The sequence below is a fragment of the Dicentrarchus labrax genome, unplaced genomic scaffold, assembly GCF_905237075.1.
Source record: "Dicentrarchus labrax unplaced genomic scaffold, dlabrax2021, whole genome shotgun sequence".
NCBI lineage: Eukaryota > Metazoa > Chordata > Actinopteri > Moronidae > Dicentrarchus > Dicentrarchus labrax.
In genome coordinates, this window is record NW_026136717.1 from 7,005,629 (window position 1) to 7,026,283 (window position 20,655).

General features: G+C 41.7%; 2 protein-coding genes across 11 annotated transcripts; one reads left to right on the plus strand and one right to left on the minus strand.

Moving 5' to 3' along the window:
• The first annotated feature begins 681 nt into the window (after positions 1-681).
• LOC127379281 (dynactin subunit 1) lies at positions 682-14,062 on the plus strand. 10 transcript variants are annotated; one of them, XM_051428682.1, is made up of 32 exons: positions 682-823; positions 2,743-2,808; positions 2,910-3,104; positions 3,200-3,281; positions 3,386-3,417; positions 3,812-3,832; positions 4,447-4,470; positions 5,305-5,391; positions 5,823-5,975; positions 6,158-6,181; positions 6,717-6,914; positions 7,045-7,249; positions 7,355-7,433; positions 7,547-7,706; positions 7,895-7,999; positions 8,262-8,453; positions 8,554-8,667; positions 8,771-8,923; positions 9,068-9,228; positions 9,816-9,984; positions 10,242-10,310; positions 10,491-10,703; positions 10,874-11,035; positions 11,402-11,533; positions 11,657-11,782; positions 11,939-12,081; positions 12,195-12,361; positions 12,634-12,755; positions 12,837-13,032; positions 13,126-13,199; positions 13,294-13,383; positions 13,479-14,062. In XM_051428682.1, exons 2-32 carry the CDS (start codon positions 2,767-2,769, stop codon positions 13,614-13,616), a joined length of 3,828 nt encoding a protein of 1,275 aa, XP_051284642.1. In that variant the 5' UTR covers positions 682-823; positions 2,743-2,766; the 3' UTR covers positions 13,617-14,062. The 10 variants fall into 10 exon arrangements, with proteins under 10 accessions (XP_051284642.1, XP_051284643.1, XP_051284645.1 ...); XM_051428683.1 differs by having other exon boundaries at positions 705-823; positions 12,637-12,755; XM_051428685.1 differs by lacking the exon at positions 6,158-6,181 and having other exon boundaries at positions 705-823.
• Positions 14,048-20,158, minus strand: LOC127379283 (PC-esterase domain-containing protein 1A-like). The gene is made up of 8 exons (XM_051428692.1): positions 19,914-20,158; positions 19,608-19,689; positions 19,440-19,519; positions 19,123-19,355; positions 17,734-17,884; positions 16,300-16,546; positions 15,047-15,253; positions 14,048-14,933 (listed from the first exon to the last, which is right to left on the minus strand). The coding sequence occupies exons 1-8, from the start codon at positions 19,914-19,916 to the stop codon at positions 14,785-14,787; spliced, it is 1,152 nt and encodes a 383-aa protein (XP_051284652.1). The 5' UTR covers positions 19,917-20,158; the 3' UTR covers positions 14,048-14,784.
• Between the last annotated feature and the right edge of the window lie 497 nt (positions 20,159-20,655).

Consider the following 20,655-nt stretch of genomic DNA (forward strand, 5'->3'; position numbering starts at 1 on the left):
ATATAAATTATTCCCATTATTTAATCATTTGTACAGTATTTTTGATTATACAATTTATTGTTTAGTCCATAAGATAAGTAATATCTATTACAATTACCCAGACTCCAAGACATCAAATAGCTTGTTTTGTCCACACCCAAATTATTTATTTCCCATCCCCTATAATATTTGATGCACTCTCTGTCATTAACTTACTGTACTCTGTACGTTTCACTCACATTTCCATTTGATAATAAAAATGCTGTTTTAAAAACCTCAGGTAATTGTTGAAGTATCTTATTGTGTTAATTTTACTCCTGCCTTTCATCTTGCTTCATAGACTGCTTTAACACAATCATCCCCATCTATATTTAAATTCAAATAGCAATATAATGTGCTTTTTTGTTTTATAGATAATTGAGTTCAGTCAGATTGTGAAAACTCAAGATCATCACCACCTTTTGATCTCTGTCCATAGTCCTTGTTTGTTTACCTGTACATTTCTTTTTATATAAAGACAGTAAATGACCCCAAAAAAAAAAAAAAAAAGGAATAACACCCCATTCTCTAGGTCCTCAAGAGAAAGAAGACACTCCCATTAAACCTTGTAAAGAAAAGGTAAATGGTCAAGATCCCTTCCCAGATGTGCAGTGAGTAAAACAAAGGTAGCCATGAGTGGGTGCAGCCACCAGGGGCGCATCACCGGAAGTGACCTGTCAAACAACGGAAAAGACTACCGGATACCAAGCTAGGTAGCTAAGAAACAACAACAGAGGATCATTGTTTGTCTGTATGAACACCTTGAGGAGCTACATTTAAAGACAGGAATCTCTGTGTATGCCAGGTGAGCTAACGTTACAAAATAATTGTATTCTGTGTTAGCGTCTTAGCAGCACTTTTCTTTCTGACTTTAGCTTCCTTGCTAAGCCGCTTTGTCCAGTTTTAACGCTAGCTATGAAGCTAATCTAGCTCGTTAGCTAGCTGTTAACCTAATTCTTCAGTCAAACTAACCCCAGAGGGCAAAGTAAAGCGTTGAGTCTTTTTAAAGTCACTGTGTGTGTGTGTGTGTGTGTGTGTGTGTGTGTGTGTGTGTGTGTGTGTGTGTGTGTGTGTTATTTTGAACCTTGACTGAACACGGTTGAAGCAGAAGAGCCTGTATTTAATGACATTTCTCTCTCTCGTACTTTGTCCACCCTCTTCTGTCGTAAAGATGTTTTATTGCATTGTGTATTTTTTGCAAGTGTGCTATACTTAAATATTGTTTTATGACAGAATAAAAACAAATCATTAGATTAATTAAGCACTTAACCCCTGTGTGTTAGCTGCTGTCTAACGTTAAGCTCATTGTTAACATATGTCAAGATTACTTTATATAAGTTAGGCGGATATGATATATCTAAGAAAGGGGGAAAACACAGCAGTTTCTCTATACGGTACTACTTCTTTACTGTACAAATACAGCTATATAGTAAATGCAGGCCAGTACATAAATTATCAGGTCACCATTTAAAAGGCTCAGTGTAAGGCACCAGACTAAACATCCATGTGTTTTCTGTTGTGGGAGGACACAGCAGCCAGATATTGCCCTCCCTCTCTCAGTTCAGAGCAGCTGTGACGGTCTGTGATGCACCACATGGGATCCCTCCCTGAAATCACAGCCTTGTATAATTGTCCTCTCTTCCCTCTGGAAAAGAGGAAGGGATGTAGTTGAAAAAGTGGTGTTAAATTAGTGCTTGAGCTTTATCTTCGTACTGGAGCTGAAACCATTTTAACTTGCTACCATGGCGTTGAACAGGCGACATTCTTATACCCCCCGGGTAAGTAACGTGGACGACAATGAATACTATCTTATTTAGTACATTAGTGTTAGTTTTGATTATTGTACCTGATCAGTATAAGTCTTTACACTGTAATGACTACACCTACAGAGATTAGTAGATTTGTGTCACTCACCGTACAGCAGATGTTGCATATTGGGTCCTCGTCCGAAAAAAAAGGAGGAAGAATATAATTTGAGTAACTCTAGTTATCCTGGAGATAAGATAAAGATTCCTTCCTAATTTTTAATCCTTTTCCCATTAACCTTACATTGTTTTTTCTGGAGAATTCTGCCAAACCTTCTTTCTGCTTCTCTAAACAAATAAAAAAAATCCTGTGTTACAGCAACAACATCATAACGTACTGATAAACCTTTTCTATCCAGTTTTCTGCCCTCTGGTTTAAAACTGCGAGGCAGCGTGAATTCACATGTCCCTACAGCTCCATAAAAGGATTAGACTCTACCGCAGTCCTAGTTTGTCTTCAATAAGCATCTTTGTGTGAGCAAGACAGGAATATGGCTTGTTTATTGTGGTCCAGGACATATGACCGGGTGCATGAGTGTGTTTCTGTGCTTTGTGGCCTTAAGACTCTCTTGTCATTTATTTTTTTTGATTCCTAAGACTGCTCTTAATAGCTGGAGCAGGGAGAATTATGGGGCATTATTGTTGCACATAAAACAATGCTGTGTGTTTGGGTCTTTAGCAGGTCTGGTGGACAATATTTGACATTCTTTGTCATACATACTCTCACTAAGCTATGTCTAGTTGACCAAATTAAGATATAAAAAGATACCATGTCTGAGGGATTCTGAAACTGAAGCAATAAATTCTCTAGTTTGTAGTGACCCCACCCACACTGTACCCCTCATTCCCATTGGTAACCAACCTTTCACCATATCTTTCTCCCTACTTTATCCCCAACTGTATTTCTCAAATCCTCCAGCTGACCAGCCCACTGATCAGCAAAATGAGCAGCGCAGGAACGGTGGAGAGTGGCAAACCTCCAAAGGTAGGTCATTAATCAATACAGACACAAGAAATGGGAAAAAAGACATTACTATGAACTAGTGTACAATGACTCACTGTCTCTCACCCTCTTGTCTCTCCTAGATTGGCTCTGTAGTGGAGGTAATAGGGAAGGGTCAGCGTGGCACTGTTGCCTATATCGGCGCCACCCTCTTTGCCTCTGGGAAGTGGGTGGGCGTCATACTGAATGAGGCCAAAGGCAAGAATGATGGCACCGTGCAGGGGAAACGCTACTTCACCTGTGAGGAAAACCATGGGATATTTGTCAGACAGTCCCAGGTTGGTGTGTGTGTGTGTTGTGTTTTTTCATGTGCGTGTTGTCCTGATCACATCCTGATTGCAACCCGTGTTTCTCTGCCTCTCTCTCTGTACAGATCCAGGTGGTGGACGATGGCTCCAGTGCCACCTCACCAGATACTCCTGAATCAGGCCTTGCAAAGATACTCCGACAAAAAGGTGAGTGTGAGAATAATAGAGTAACTCAAAATTAATAATATAATAATTATAATAATAATAATAATAATAACAGCAGACAATAATTCTTGATTGGTTTCCTTTAGAAATTCCTGAGACTCCCAGAACAACCAAGCAGGTAGGCAACATTACATACACCTTACTGCTTTGTGTTGTTTCCATGACTTGGCTTTAAAGATGGTTGGATTCCTGTGGCTCTTGGTGTATGTACCATAGATTTAAGAAATATGGCTTGTCCATATACTCACTCTTTTTAAGTAAATTACTGACACTTTACATACCCTTTCCATGTTGGTTAATGTAAATGTGTTTGTGTGCAACTAAATCCACTCTGATATGACTGTCAAACCTCTCTCCGTCCCTTTGCTGTGTTTTCCTGAGCAGAGGTGCTTTGTTTCAAAATGTTGCCCAATCTTTCTTTTTTTCTTTCGTGTACAATGCAAATGAGTTTCTGTTTGCCTCTCAGCTTTGGGTTGACTTGTCATTTTTGTTTTTCTGAATACCTTTTACAGACACCTGTGAACGTTAAGAAGGTAGAAATATTTAAATTCAGCACATTTGCTTTTGCCTTGGTTGTTGTTAATCACACTAATGTGGCTACTCATCTTTTATATTTAAGTTACCCTTTTACATTTACAACGTTTGCACGGGACATGAAGACATCACCTGTTATTGATACATATCATTTTCACTGTATTTTCTCCGAGGCCACACTCCATTCATTACACCAGATGATGTTGCTTGTTGGCTAACTTTATTTTATTTTATTTTTTTATTCTGGTTAAGACATCCAGTGTTTACATTTACAGAGAGAGAGGTCATCATGATGGTGTCATTCCTCTTGTCCTCACAGTTCAGTGACCTTTTGCCACTGTTTAACATTGTTGCATGAGTTCACATTTTATCCTGCTCCTATGGCTTGAGTCATAAAGAATAACTGTCCTTTAAAATGGTGCATGCAGCCATCAAAGCTATGATCAGTGTATTTAAACTAACAGTGGCTATGCTTCTTATGTGCTGCTAATCTCTTTCTTGCTTCACCACCGGACGTGCGTGTGTATATCCGTGTGTGTGTGCGCGTGTGTGTGTGCGCGTGTGTGCGTGTGTGCATCCCTCTCTCTGCAACTCACCTCCTCCTCTCCTCCAGTCCTCTACCCGCCGCTCTTCCAAGGTGAGCTTGTCTACAGCAAACAGGGGAGGTCAAACAGCATCAAAATAGAATGGTTTTGTTATTTTCATGTGTCATCTTTGTAATACTTGGCAAGTTAGACCAAGGGCACAGCTTCACATGTTCAAAATGTTTTCAAAGGCCATGCATTTTTGTGTAGTACGATAAGAAGTACATACTTGTCCTCAAACTACAGTAAGAAGAGAACCAAGATTACACTGGTTTGATAAGTGCAACAGAAATCCATTTCATTCATTATCCGCATTTGTGCCTCTAATAAAGGCCCTTTTGCATAGTTTTAATAGTTATTTGGTAAGTCTGGAAGGTGTTGGTAGATTACATTTGAAAGCTTTCACTATAGCTTTCAGGTGGCCCATTTCAGCTGGTTTTCACCAAAATAAAGATTTGCCATAAATGATAACAGAATGAAGGAAGGTACATGGTAATTGGTTTAGGCATTAGTATGTTGAGATTTGAAGGTACAAGACATTCATTCATAAAATGAGTAAACGACCTGGAATAACAATGCAAACTTACCTTAAAACTGTGATCTGAACATAAACAATTCAGTGAGTTTTGTATTGAATCATTTTAAGGTTTATATGAAGATGATGATTATGTGTTGTGATCATTGACACTATATATAAGGTTGTGATGCACAGTGTTACTGTTTTTTTTTTTTCATTTTCAAAATTATTTTCAAAAGATGATTGTACTTCTCTGCACTTGGTAATTACAATGCGCATGGGTAAGAACCACAAGGCTTCACTCTGCAGCTGAGTTTTACAAATAACTCTTGAGAGTCCTAACGCAGTGTCTCTGATCGCACTGTGGCAGTGGAGCACTCCAAGTCGTCTCACGCCTGCCACCTCCCTCCCCTCCCTCTTGGGACGCACCCCCGGCCGCACCAGCCAGACGCTCATGGTACGCTCTCACATCGGGGGACCTCACCTGTTGCCTCACAGGGAGTGCTGTGTTTTGTCACATAAAAACTGGTGATTTGTTGCCCTTTCGGTGCACAGGTGCAGGACTCTCCTACATAAATGAACTCAAAGTGGTGTCTGTGGGAGCTTGTGAGGTGAACTGTTTGGTCCTGGAAGACTGATCTCATGGAAGTCGGGAAGATTGTTGTATTTTATCATAAGCTATCACAAGATGAATACAGTGGCACAGCATATAACACAGCATGTTCACTCTTCTACTGGGTTCACTGTGGGATAAGCTTTTGTTTTTGTTCTTATTGGATTGTTAACTGACATTCAAATACTAATCAAATATCAAATACCATTCCTCTGTTTCATCCCTCACCTTTTGCCTCCCACCACTCTCCAACACATACCTGCATCGGTCAACAGACGTCTCGCGAGAGCCTGTCGACCTCTCTGTCTGGCGATGTCAGCGAGGTGGGCCTGTCCTCCCACCAGGGTGCACTGGGGGCTCCCGTCATGCCTCAGCCCAGCGGGTCACCTGCAGCGGCGGCGGCCGCGATCCCAGCTACTCCAAGCAAGGTGGGTCACTGACAATTAGAAGAGCCCATTTTAGTGTCCGGGAAAACTGTGCTCATAAAGACCTATAATCAAAAGGTTTTTAGTCTAATATCACCAGCACAAAAGATCAACATTTCCATCATCTCCATTTGTCATTTTAATGAGCTTGTCCCATTTCATCCATGTTGTCATTGTTTGACCAGGTGGAACCTGCCATTTCCAAGCAGGTAGAGTTTTCTGATGGCTACATGCATGCACCTGGCACGAGTTTACTAATAAACTCATAACATCAGAGGACAGAATGACCCCCAGCACACCCTGTCAATACTTAAATATGGTTTTGTAATATACCCATGGTGCTAATGATGCATGAATTAACTTTCTGAGACACTGAATGAAATACTCGATTCACCATTATGTTTGGATGGAATGCATTAATCTTCCTTCATTGATCTTTAAAGTGTCTGGCAGAGGTTCCTGTTGATGCAGTTGATGAAGTCCATTAAATGAGGAAACTTATTTGCAACTTGATTTGGGGCAGCAGAATTTACATTAACATATTTTTCTGGGTTGTTGGTGGTGGGACATAATCAGTGTTTTTGTTATGTTTCTTTGTTGCCTTAAAACTAAATATTGGGACATAAATGAGGTCCAGTTAATCCTTTAAAATGGCTATAGGCAGCACATTAAAACAGTCTTCTCTCTTCTCCTCCCCATCCATCCATCCATCCATCCATCCATCCATCCATCCATCCTTCCCAGGAAGAGGAATCAATGCGAGGTCAGGTCAAAGACCTGGAAGAGAAGCTGGAAACGCTGAAGATGAAGCGGACGGAGGACAAGGCCAAGCTGAAGGAGCTTGAGAAACACAAGATCCAGCTGGAGCAGCTTCAGGAGTGGAAGAACAAAATGCAGGAGCAGCAGGCTGAGCTGCAGAAACAACTAAAAGAGGCCAAGAAGGTACACAGAAAAATAAAGTACTAATAATTGATTTTAAGTCTGAATTAGCCCGTAAGAATGAAAGAAGCAGCTCCACTATCAGCATACATGACTTTCTAGAGTTTTATTTTGTACCTCCTTGTACGTGCAGGAAGCCCGTGAGGCACATGAGTCCAAGGACCGCTACATGGAAGAGATGTCCGACACCGCAGATGCCATAGAGATGGCCACATTGGACAAAGAGATGGCTGAAGAGCGGGCAGAGTCACTGCAAGTGGAGGTGGACACACTGAAAGAGAAAGTTGAGGAGCTCTCCATGGACCTGGAGATCCTGAGACATGAGATCTCAGAAAAAGGTCTGTACTCCACTCAGATATCTGTGTCTCGCCCTTTCTTTCTTCTTGTCATGCCAATCCTTTATTTAATGCTTTCCCTCACTGTGTTTCCTTTTTCTCCTTCAGGCTCAGATGGAGCGGCCTCAAGTTATCATGTCAAACAGCTGGAGGAGCAGAACAGCAGGCTAAAGGAAGCATTGGTTCGGTCAGTCAAATGTCTAAAAAGCGTTTGATTAAAGTGTAAATACAAAATTTAAAAACTTCCATAAAAGGGTCTATGAAGGGGCCATCTAATTTAATTGTCCTTTTCCTCCTCAGGATGCGTGACCTGTCTTCTTCAGAGAAGCAGGAGCATGTGAAGCTGCAGAAGCAGATGGAGAAGAAGAACAATGAGCTGGAGACTCTGAGGACTCAGAAGGAAAAGCTGCAGGAAGAGGTCAAGCAGGCGGAGGCCACTATTGATGAACTGAAGGAGCAGGTATGGATGAATGTAATTACAGAAAGGAAATGTCTGCTGCTGCTTTGCGGAGTCAGATACAGTAAACAAAAGGTTTAGGCTGAGGTATTTGTTATTGACATTCAGAAGAAACAATGGGCTGTTCTGGTTAGCCATCTGAGAAATAAACTGTACATATGTGCTTGCTTGTGTGTGTGTGTGTGTACCAGGTGGATGCTGCTCTGGGGTCAGAGGAGATGGTGGAGACCCTGACGGAGAGGAACCTCGACCTGGAGGAGAAAGTCAGAGAGATGAGAGAAACAGTCACTGATCTGGTTTGTACAGCTGCACTTATGATTCCCTACAATTATTTCCTAACCAAAACAGGCCGTGTTCATACTGTGCAAGTATTCAGTTAGATCCTACTTTTAATAAATTAATTATAATAATAATAATACATTTTTGGGTAAAATCTTTGAGTTATTAACTTCAACACCAACATTATGGTAAATGTAAGCAGAAAATTATTACACAGGTCGAAGAAAAAAAAAAAAGGATATTTATTTACTGATCTCTAACTTGTATCTGCAACAATAGGAGGCCATCAACGAGATGAACGATGAGCTCCAGGAGAACGCCCGGGAGACAGAAATGGAGCTGAGAGAGCAGCTTGACCTGTGTGGAGCGAAGGTCCGAGAGGCTGAGAAAAGGGTGGAGGCTGCGCAGGAGACTGTAGCTGATTACCAGCAGACCATCAGCAAATACAGAGAGCTCACCACGGGGCTACAGGTGAGTGGATAGGATGCTCAAGGAAACAATCAAAGGATAGACTGTACACTGTGCGAGTGGATGCCCTGACACTATGTGCTTTCCATTCCCCGTGCATCAGGAGGCCAACAGGGAGCTGATCAGCCAGCAGAATGCAAACGCTGAAGTTCAGCAACCTCCTGCTGAGCTATTTGACTTCAAGATTAAGTTTGCAGAGACCAAGGCTTATGCCAAGGTAGGAAACATTTGTGTGTTATCATGCCAGGAGTGATGACTGATGGGAGTTGGCCTGTTTTTACACCTCTGCCACCATTTGTGTGTAATCTGTAATTCTCTAGGCCATTGAGATGGAGCTGAGGAAGATGGAAGTAGCTCAGTCAAACAGACAGGTATCCCTCCTCACCTCCTTCATGCCGGACTCCTTCCTCCGTCATGGTGGAGATCACGACTGTATTCTGGTCCTCCTGCTCATCCCCAGGCTCATATGCAAGGTATGAAGCTGTGTGTATGTTTGGAGGTGCATTTGTGAGAAGGATCTTTTTGTTGAATCCTCATCACTATTTTAACTCCACTGTGCTTAGTTTGTCCCTCTAATCAATGCTTCTCTATGTGTGTGTGTGTCCTTTACCTCTCAGGCTGAGCTTATCAGTAAACAGGCTCAGGAGAAGTTTGACTTGAATGGGAACTTGGCCCAGGGGACGGGGCTCAGAGGGCCTCCGGGAGAGCAGCGTAGCTTTGCCTCAGGACTGGTCTACTCCCTGAGTCTGCTGCAGGCCACCCTGCACAAATACGAACAGTAAGCACTGCAGCCTCATCACTAATGCCTCAGAAATCAAATATGGTGTTATAATTAGGGGTGTAAGAAATCATATGGCAATATTTTGTTTTGTGATATTATTAGTATCAATTCTCAAAACACTGTATTGTTTTTTATATTTAAACCTCCCACTGCTAGATAGCATTGTTGTAAACTGTTGGGCGTTACAGGTACTGTAATAAAAACAAATTCAGATCTCACTGTTCTGGTTTGCTTAAAAAAAGCTCTTCAGATTTTATGCATATGGTGGTTTGTTCTTTATACAATGTAGTTTTCCTAAAATAAATTTAATTGAAATAAAATAAAGTAAACGCAATATATTGCCTTCTTACAGTATCACAATATGATACACAATATATGATATAATCATAATCTCGGTATCATGTTGTGTATCGTATCGACAAATTCTTGCCCATACACAGCTCTTATTATTAGAGGATTTTAAAGATTTGCGTCTTGGCTGCTGGCAATAAAAGCAGAATTATTGTTTTATTATATGAAGAAATATTTGATATCTCTAGAAAAATCATAATTTGTTCTTTCCGTCTTCCTTGCTCTGCTTCCAGGGCTCTGAATACTTGCAGCGTGGAGGTTTTCAAGCGCATGGGCACACTCTACTCTGAGATGAGCTTCCATGAGCGCTCTCTGGATTATTTCATCGACCTGCTGCATAAAGATCAGCTAGATGAGACTGTTCAGGTGGAACCTCTTACTAAGGCCATCAAGTACTATCAGGTAACAAAAGAATGTGGTTTTATATGAAACAAGAGTTGTATATCAACACAATCAAACTTATGGATTGACAGTTCTATACATTTTCCTTACATTATATTTATTCAGATCTTCCAATACGCATTTAAAACTAGTATGTGATGGCTTCAAATGAGTCTCTCAGCCTATTGTACGACTACTATCAAACAAATATACAGTATATTTATATGAATCTGAATATAGTCTTTTCATAAAGTTTTGTCCACTGTTTTGTCTTCCAGCAACTGTACAGCGTCCATCTGGCAGATCACACTGAAAACTGCACAGTGCAGCTGGCTGACCACATTAAGGTACTTCAAGCTTTGTTTTTCTTTAGAGTCATTTTCATGTGGTTACTAAGGTAAAAATGTATAAGAAATCTCAACAATTTTTTTTCTTTATCCCTATGAGAAAATATGGTAGTAAAACATAAATGACAGTGTAGTAATAAGAGTTTCCTAACTTCACCAATGCCACCCTCTCGCCTCCAGTTTACCCAGAGTGCCCTGGAATGCATGGGAGTGGAGGTAGCTCGTCTCCGGGCGTTCCTGGGCGCGGGTCAGGAGAGCTCTAGCCTCGCTGTCCTTCTAAAGGACTTGGACACTTCCTGCTCTGATATCAGACAGTTCTGTAAGAAGATCCGCCGTCGCATGCCTGGAACAGATGTAGTTGGAGTACCCGCGGCTCTCAATTTTGGACCACAGGTATAGGATACAGAAACAAACATAATAGAAAACTCCCTTTTTGTCTTACATGTTTATCCTTTGCATGATTTATTGACACACTGTCTGAAGATCATCGACCCACTAACACACACTCAGAAATGATTGATCTGCAGTAAATATTTGATTGACATATTGTGTCTCACTGGCAGGTGTCGGAGACGTTGACGGAGTGCAGGCGCCAGCAGACCCGCGTGGTGGCTGTGCTGCAGGAAGTGGCTGCAGCTGGAGCTCAGATGGTTGCTTCACTGGCAGAACAGGAGGGGCTCAACGCTCTCAAGATGGAGGATATCGCCTGCAAGGCTGTGGAGCAGGTAGTTCAACCATCAATCATGCACCATTCGCCCGATACTCCTTGACCCATTTGTCACTGATTATTTTAGTTTGGAGTCTTTTGTCTGGTTTAAATGGACAATTGATGGTCACAGATGCTCTCACTAGACCTTGGCAAAATGTTATTTGCAAAAATTTCTTGGCATTTGTTGTGAAGTAGTGGTCGGGGATTGTTCTATCAAGCATTGAAATACAATAACTTTGTACACTGAATTAATTAGAAAACACTTTTTAGTTCTGAGTATTGTTGTTTTGGGACAAGTAGGCATAGGTAGTTGATTTTAGGTTGCAGCTGTGTTATTGTATCTAAATCTATATTTATCTAAATCTGCAAACTTGTCCCCAAGGTGTATGGCTCCCATGGCCTGAATGGCCCAGAGTGTCTGCGCCAGTCCTGCAGCTCTGTCATCAGTACCATGAACAAGATGGCCACGGCCATGCAGGAAGGAGAGTATGATGCTGACAAACCACAGGCTATGGTATGTGCGTGCCTCGAACATTCACATTAATGAATCGCATATTTGAGACTGAAATTCAAGCAAATTGGTCTTTTATTCCCTGTTCCAATTCTCACTACTTGATCACTTCCCCCACATCCTCAGACTCCTCCGATTGAGATGAGAGCATCCACCGTGAGGGCCGAGATGACTGACGCTGAGGGTCTCGGAGTTAAACTAGAAGACCGAGAGACGGTCATCAAGGAGCTCAAAAAGTCACTCAAGATAAAGGTGACACACTACATCAAACACTTCCGACAAATCACTTGATCTTTCTCTGCCAAGTGAAGTGTTCTACATAATTCTGCCACTTTGAAATTGAAAGAATCCCAACTGGAATGCCAAACTGAAGGGCCTAATTAATGCATCTGTACCTCCCTCCCCCAGGGCGAGGAGCTGAGTGAGGCCAACGTCCGTCTGAGCCTGCTGGAGAAGAAGCTGGACACGTCCACCAAAGACGCAGATGAACGGGTGGAGAAGATTCAGACCAAACTGGACGAGAACCTCGCCCTGCTGAAGAAGAAAGAAAAGTAAGAATGATAAAGAAGGGAGAATAAGAAATGAACACAAGTTAGATTTTCCGTGCGTTTTTCTCTCTTCTTACTTTTCCTGTTCGCTCACCTTCCTCTCTCCTTATCTTCAGGGAGTTTGAGGAGACGATGGACGCTCTGCAGGCTGATATTGACCAGCTGGAGGCAGAGAAGGCAGAGCTGAAACAACGCATTAACAACCAGTCCAAGTTGACCATTGAAGGCCTGAGAGGCCCGCCTGCTTCTGGAATTGCCTCCATAGTCCAGGGATCCGCAGGAGGTGAGGCAGATAGAAATTGTCATTTTATGTTTCATAAAAGGTGTGATAGCCTCTAATTCAACTTTGTGAAAAGCAGTTTCAACCAGCTGGTAATGAGAGATGTTTTTCCTGTAGTTAGTAATTGTACAATTAATACTAGAAAACATTTAGATATTGGGAATCACAAAAATAGTCTCACAATTTTGGGGAAAAAAGACTCACTGCTGTCACAGGAAAAGCACAGTTGTCATAGTGATTGAACGCCTCTCACCGCTCTCCCTTTCTGTTTCCAGCAGGTCTGCCTCCATCCCTGGCAGGACCAGTACAGGTGGTGGACTCCCCTCTCCTCAGGCAGCAGGTTGAAGCTCAGAGACTGGGCATCAAACACCTTAAGAATGAAAACAACAGACTCAAGGTACACTGGTGTTTGTGTTGTTGTGTTGTGGTATTGTTGTAAACCCTGGTAATACTGACCCTGAGTATATTTTACTCACAGGCAGAGAAGATGAGAGCCCAGCTGGCCTCCCTGCCTCCACTCTGCCCTCCCAAACTACCAAAAGTGTCCAAAGAGAGCTCCATGCCACCAGAGGGACTGAACACAGGCATCTATCGCAGGACTGACCAACTGCTGGCCACCCTGCTCAAGCTGAGTTCAGAGGTGAAAGTGGTGGACGTCACTGGGAAGACAGCAGGTGTGTGTCTCAGTTTCTACACTGTGCGCTCCCATGTGTGCTTATGGTTGTTCTCAGCTGAGTGAACTGGTTGATTTTCTGTGTTTCTTCCAGTTACTGCCAGTGCCCAGCTGCTGGAGCAGACGGCTAGACTGCAGAACCTCAGTGATGCTCTGGATAAACTCAAGGTGACACAACTTCAGAATCATATCAGTTCTCCTTACCGTGACAGTAAGCTGACCGCAATACAAAACCAAACATCTGGACACTTTTCTGTTTCAGGGAGAAGTAGCTGAACATGTAGTCTCATATCAGCCTGGAGCAAAGGCTTCCTCTGACTTCGCCACATTCCCCGTCTCCTCCTTTGTTAAGGTAAAACCCTGCACCAAGTTTCATCTTTTCTTGTCAGAAGATTTCGATACTTGTTCAAGAAATGAAACCGCATGTATATATGTGTCTTTTCCTAGGCCAAGGGAGAGAAGCAGGGTGGTACCGTGTTTGTAGGCCGTGTTGCCATTCCATGCTCCCGCGGACAGGAACAAGTGCACCGCCTCGTCCTGTCGCAGCAGCAGTTGCAGAAAGTGCACCACCTCCTCATGGCCTGAGACCGCATGCCATTGGCCCACAGCCATGATTGACAACACGTCAAGAAAAGCTTTTCCTTATTTTCATTCCAGCTTCCATTTAAACGTTCTCCTTTATTTATCCCTTTTGCTTTTCACTACTCTCAGGAACTTGTATCCAATATTTGCATTCAATATTATAGCACTAACAAAACTAAGGCACAGTCGTTTCTTTATATTGACAAAACTGATGTGTGACTGTTCCATAACAGAGTCCAAATGGATTTGACTCCTTTATGTCACTTTATGGGGTAGTGTTTTCATCACTGAAACACTTTGTATGTAACAGTTTTACCAACACTTTGTGGAAAAGGGGAATGCTAGCAAGTCATTTTTACTGTACTTCCACAATTAAAGTCCCCACCCCCCTTTGTATCTTTTGTATTTGTTGTCAGACAATAAAAGCAATTCACTTCAGAGCAAAAAAATATCTTTATTAAATGTGTCATGTCAAACTTACAAGTGTTCATGAAGAGTTTAGGGCACCAGTGTCTACAAATTGTAATCCTGTTTTAATCTCAGCACTATTAACACATTTCAGTTAATGGCTTTAAAGCCAAAGCTGGTATTATGCTTGAGTGAATACGTTATTAAAATGAAGCAGGATTACATTGTTACTGGCAAGGCAGACAGGTCCAAAGCGGTTTCTCTACCACTTCTGACTGCATAAATCAGATAGAAAAATCACTCTGAACATTGATGTGTTTAAGGCCTAAAGGAAACAAAATCTTTATCCCATACTTGTCATTAAGAGACATCAGAGGGATCATTAATTTAGAACTTTGAGTGATTGATTTTAAAATAAGTCAAAAACAGTCCCATTTAAATGTTTTGAATTAGAACACAGCACCTGACATTTGAAGTGTAGAATTAAAAGTTCTCTGAAATGAAAAATATATTTAAAATCTATTATTGGTGCAAAAAAAAAAAAGAGTAATTAACTAATTTACAATATAAGAAAAAGGACCAATATATGTGTATGTCTAAGGCAATTCGCTGAATTCAATCAAATCTGAGTGAACTAAAGTAAGCAGTTTGGGGATTAACGCCTCCTCCTTAGAACACAGAGGACCATAATGTACTGCAGGTGAAGCAAGAGACTGGCGTAGATAACAGTTCACCATGTCTGAATGTCGTGATGCACCCTGCCTCAGTAGTAGTGGCCGTGACGGGAGTACTGACTGTGTCTGTGATGGGTGTACGGAGCATAGTGGTGTCTGGTGTGTCGGCTCCTCATCACATGCTGATGATGGTGCTCATGGTAGGGCTCAAAGTGGTGTGGAGTCCTGTAGTTGAAACCTGCAGACCACACAGGGAATGTCAATGGGCTGCTCAAAGACATTTTCAATAAGTAGATCAGAGAACACACAGATACTCTAATCTCTCCAATCTGTTCAGCTCAGTACACTTACCATTTCTAAACTGTCCATGTTCATATGGATGTCTGTGAACTGGTAGGTAAGGCAGTGTTGGGAGGGCGGGTCTGTGAGCTCCAGCAGCCTTACGGTGACATGCCTGTGGCCAAGGGTCGTTCTTCTCGAAGTTCAAGTAGCCTAAAGTGAAGGAATCGCTGAAGAACTCCTCTCTGTTGCTGTTGTAAGTTTCCTTTGATGAGTGGCCTTTCACAGAGTAACAGAGACAATAGAGGGATGATGATGGACATCCAAGTATATAATTTAACAGGTGGCAAATCCAAGAACATGTCTGAATGTACAGGGCCTTTATTTTAGAAGGTCACACGGTTATTGTGTTTTATTTCACCCATATTTGCTTGCCCTTTGTTAATGCATCAACAGAAATAATGCTAATCAACACACTGTCGTCATCTGCTGTCTTACCTGCAGGTTTGATTCCATGCTGCTGTTCAGTAAACTCTGTTTGCTCTAAAAAATGCTGCTATCCATTTGTCTGGTAAATCCCCCGCCGCGAGATTGGACGTAATTGCCTGGCTTGTACCACTTATAGCGTTCCAGATTGTCTTTGGGCATTACGAGGCAGAATGAAGTGCAGCAGCTGTGTTGTTATTGTTTTGGGTTTTTTGAAAATAATGTGAAATAATATGTTATTCTACAGAAGCAATTTAGTAATTCCGTTAATGCAAGTCTTACATTTCAATAATATTTTGCCATTTTCGCCTATTTCAATTTCAACAAGTGCTGTGGCGTTTGTCTCCAGCCACCAGGGGCAGTGGCAGGCTAGTGTTATTGTTAGCTACATTAGCCTATTTAGCAAACCAGCTCCAAAACAAAACTTTACATTGTATTGCATGTACAACATCGTGCAATGCATACATTGGTGACCGAACTAAAGCAGCAATGTAAACAAGTGTGTAGGAGCATTTAAAAATCGACATTAAAACGACCAACGTAGTACAAATACGTTCGTCCTCGTTTAGCTCGGTGTACTGTGAGGTACCCCGAGCTGGACGGCTGAAGTTCCGACCAAAAGGGGGTGTGTCTCGTGAAATGTCACAAGATAGCTGCGAGATTTACACTTTCCAACTCGGGCGGTCGGTTTCCGAGACAAATGGATAGCACCAAAAGAACAAAATGTCAATCTAATTCAAACAAAGGCCATTAGTGCAGTAAGCCTAAATAATAAGTCCCATCTTACAGTGGGGCTTTATAATTTACTCCTGTGTGTGGTTGTGTGTCGTCTTCCTCACCAACAGTAGTCAATGGAGAGGGCATGACGACACCCCAGGCCTGAGCACTGTGCTGCAACAGCAGAGAGGTTATCCTGCGGTGGGCGAGAGCGTTCCAGTGGACTCCATCCTTGGTGCGGTGTTGCAGGAAGAAGCGGAACTGGTAATGGAGGTCCAACACATCCATCCCGTAGGCGTCAGCCAGAGTCCCACTATAGAAATTAGCCTCAATCACATCCTGACGCAGCTGAGAGGCCCTGTGTTCAATCTGAGGTGAAAGAGGGAGGGAGAACAAACACAAAGTGTTGAACATAATATATATATTTTGGATACAAAATACACATTACTATGGTCTTTAAGATGTTCTTAATTTCTAGGGATGCAACCCACCTACTAAGTGGCTAAATTAAACTCCACAGGCACAAATGACACAAATCTCCTGTTGCCTGTATGTTGTGAACACAGTAAACTCTCAGTATGAATGACTCAGTCAAGAAATCTAACAACCACCTCACGTTATAAGGAGTTCGGTCTAGACCTGCTCCATTTGAAAAGTGTCCTGAGATAACTCCTGTTATGAATTGGCGCTATACAAATAAAATTGAACTAATGGTTAAAACTATAAACCAGCACAAATGACAATTACCAACATAAACCACCATGTTCTGAACCGACACATTAAAAGCAATAACAATAAGTAACATTAGCATTGTGGAAAATAAAAACTACACAGCCAGCACTCAGACAGGAGATGATGGGAAAAGTGGTCCGTTGCTGGGATTACAAGCCAGCACTGGCTCTAGCACACTCTGCTCCACACACGTTGCAAAATGTGAATAAATATATTTATTATTTAGGGATGCACAATAATTAAGGCAGATAAATTATTGGCCAATAATGAGAAATGTATAATTATAGATTATCCCCATAATTAAATTCAGCTGCTAAATTATTGGTTGACATTAATCATTTATTATGAATTCTTATGCAAAGTGTGATAGGCACAGCAGCATAGATTAAAAAAAACAAATCAATAAAATAAAGTGTGTGTCTGTGCCAGGTGCAGCACAATATCACAGCATCATGTTCTGTTTAACATCATTATCTTACCTTCAAACTCACAATCCAAATCATAGTCAGTGACTCGTATAGAGCATAGAGTCAGGTTTTGGTGAGCAGGCATATAGAGAAGGGGGATGTGAGGTGTCCGTGGAAAAGAAATGCAAACTGGTTTGTCATTAAGGACTTGCCTTTAAATGCAGAGATTTTTATAAACATCCACAGAAAGGCCAATTAAAATTGCCTTAATATTAGCACAGGAAAACCAAACGTCAATCACCCCTTCAATTGTCAGGATGAGATCCGACTGTCAGTGAAAGAGGGGATATTCCAATTTCCCCAACAAGACCAGATTTCCATGTCTGGTTGTGATGCGGATGGTTGGCGACGACGTACCTCTGGGACCAGGAAACCACCTTTGATCCTCTCGCCTAAGGGCATGGTGAGGTTCCATACAACCAGGGCTTCCTCCGGAAGAACGCCACGTAGTTCTTTAAAGAATTTATGCAGATTCTCCTTGTAGTCATCAATCCAACTGGAAAGGTATCTACAAACCCAACACAAACACAGACAAACCGATGAAGAACACATTCACTACGCACAAACTAATCAAACTGGGGCTCAAAAGGACGGGATTGCAGGATTTAGAAACATCTAGTGGTGAAGTTGCAGATTGCAATTAACTGAATACAGCTCAGCCTTCCAAGCGGGTAGGAGAAACTACAGTGGCCGTGAAACCTCCAAAAATGCCAAAGGCCCTATTCAGAGCCGGTGTTTCAGTGAGCCCTTACACCAGGGAACACGTTAGGCAAACAGCTTCAGTTCATTGTGCTTCAGGCAAACCTGATACATTCAAGCTGAACAGGGCTTTGTCCTCTGCTACTGCTGTGTGTGTGTATCACTCACACACACACACACACACACACACACACACACACACTCACACACACACACACACACACACACACACACACACACATCACTTAAATGAGGGTGTGACTGTGGAAAAGTACAGCTGTTTGGAGCAGGATATCACCTGTTATAAGATTGTAAAGAACTGTTCCCGGCTACCCACACCTACCTCACCCTCACTGTTAGATCTAGAGGTGGGGATGAGGGAGAAAAGAATAAATTAGACTTCAACCACACCTTTTTGCCAAATCCAAAACACACCTCCAACTAGGTGTAGACAACTAACAATTTTAGATCAAGATTGTGATCCAAGGCATCCACAATTTGCTTTTTCAGGTACTGAATTAATTCTGTTTCCAAACTTAACCTAACCACACTGACTAACAGATTTGCTCTACGTGAACAAACCCAGTCATGAGTGATGTATCCAACTCAATCTTTAGACAATTGACAAATTGCTCTTCCTTGGGTGACGTATTGTAAACAATTGAGTTGTGAGTACTTGAAAAAAACTTGGAAAGTGTAATTTTATGATTATGTTATACAACTTCAAATTAAACTCAGGTTTTACTCGACACTTTGAAACCTGTGCAGTATCTTTAATGCACTATTGTGTTTTAATGGTGCAAATGGAGTAGTTTATAGGCCATTTCAAACCTGGCTATGGTCTACAGGGCATTACAAAATGATTGTGATTAAATACATCAAAATGTTTTTTTTTTTTTTTTTAAATCCACATCACCCACAGCTAACAAAGTCAAGTGCAGTCTTGTATGAAGGGACGGGTGTTAGCTGGTTGAACCAAATCACGTTTGATTAAATAAACTAATGCACACACACACACCTTCAAAAATAACATCTTACAGGACCCACCTTGAAATATCCCAAACGCAGGAGTTGATAATGACTACATCTGGTTTCAAGCCTTGGCGGAAGTCTTCGAGGATGCTCTCCATGTAGCGAGAGTAAATGCGTGTGACGAAGTAAAAGCGGACCAGATGGTGGGCGGACTGAAACTGTCGAACCTCCTGGTACTGCGTGCCATTGTGCATACCGCTCAGGCAACCTCCTTCCACCAGGCAGTCCTGTTCAAAGCTCATCTCACCCTGGAGGAGAGAGCGAGTTAACACAGGGATGTGAAGACAGACTGCAGATACAGATGTTTACAGACTGTATAAAACATCACTTACCTTGCTCTTGAGCTGTTTTAAAGAGAGATATTTCTCCTTCTGTAACAGCAGAACCAGGTCCTTGTATACAGACCTCTGGACTGAGGACGAGACACAGAGAGCATTAAAAGTGGATCACAACTCAGTGACCAGATACAGTCTGTATGTAAAACTACAGCGAGGACTCACTTGAGTCTCCGAGCACCACAATGAACTTGTTGTGGAGCAGCTGGCTGGCCTGCTGGTGGCTGACAGGCTTCGTTGTCTCCTTCTGTTAATTAGAAGTCAAACATTTATGTTGTTTTATTAAAAGTACTGTGGAAATGAGGTCCATTTGCTTCGTTTTGAGGAAGCAGCACAAGGCCAAGTTTCTTAGCCACAATTAGTAATGGCGGCTAAGATATTCTGACAACCAATTAGCAGACTAATAAACTAGCCTTAAGCTAATTTGGTTTTAACATTGACCTAAATGAACGTGAGGTAATACACACTTACCATTGTTGAACAGGAACAACTTGTAGAACAATTTAAAATCCGGAGCTAAGCTACCCGTTTAAAAAATATCTTGTTGTTGGCACGTTGTGTTTTCTTTCCAAATCTAGCTCAAGTTAGCTAACTTTATCTGGAGCCTTTAGTTTCAGGACTCAAACCCGCGGCGGCCTCTGCAACCTGCCACTGGCTCCACTGTTAAACTTGTCTGACCGCTCGTATATCTTATTAAAACTGTGCCTTCCACATTAAGGTTTGCTCTGCCGTTGTGAGGATGCAGGTGTTTCTAATTGTATGATGCTTTTAATGCCTGTCGGAAAAATGACGATTTTCGGGCAAATTTTGAATCACAGTCTCGCGAGACCACAAAACAAATTGAGATGTGGTTTGATTACCTTAGTAAGGATCAAAGTAGAAATTCATACATTTTAAAAGAGAAATTATAAATGTAATAGTTGAGCTTTCCTTAAAATTGTGCAGTAAAAATACAAATTAAATGTCCTTAATCGTAATCTTAAGTCTTTTAAATGTATCTACTTGTGCACACTACTGCATTGTGAACCCTGCTGCCACCAAAGTTACCAGCAGTAATGATGGTCATCAGTTTTACACCACTCTTTTTATTCTATTCATCTATTGGAACAAATACCGATACTGCTCAATTTTAGGATATAATTATGATTTTAATTGTATGACTTTTTGAAGAATACAAAATGTAACAGAGATAGCTCTTTGTGTGTGTTTGGTG

What these genes read in the sequence shown, in the direction of transcription:
- LOC127379281 (XM_051428682.1), top strand. Translation starts at nt 2,767, where the DNA reads ATGAGCAGCGCAGGAACGGTGGAGAGTGGCAAACCTCCAAAG. An exon ending in AAAGATACTCCGACAAAAAG is followed by an intron (nt 3,282 to 3,385) that starts GTGAGTGTGAGA and finishes GGTTTCCTTTAG; the next exon opens with AAATTCCTGAGACTCCCAGA. An exon ending in GAGAAACAGTCACTGATCTG is followed by an intron (nt 8,000 to 8,261) that starts GTTTGTACAGCT and finishes CTGCAACAATAG; the next exon opens with GAGGCCATCAACGAGATGAA.
- LOC127379283 (XM_051428692.1), bottom strand. An exon ending in GTGGTTTCCTGGTCCCAGAG is followed by an intron (nt 16,547 to 17,733) that starts GTACGTCGTCGC and finishes CTTTCACCTCAG; the next exon opens with ATTGAACACAGGGCCTCTCA. An exon ending in ACATGGACAGTTTAGAAATG is followed by an intron (nt 14,934 to 15,046) that starts GTAAGTGTACTG and finishes TGTGGTCTGCAG; the next exon opens with GTTTCAACTACAGGACTCCA.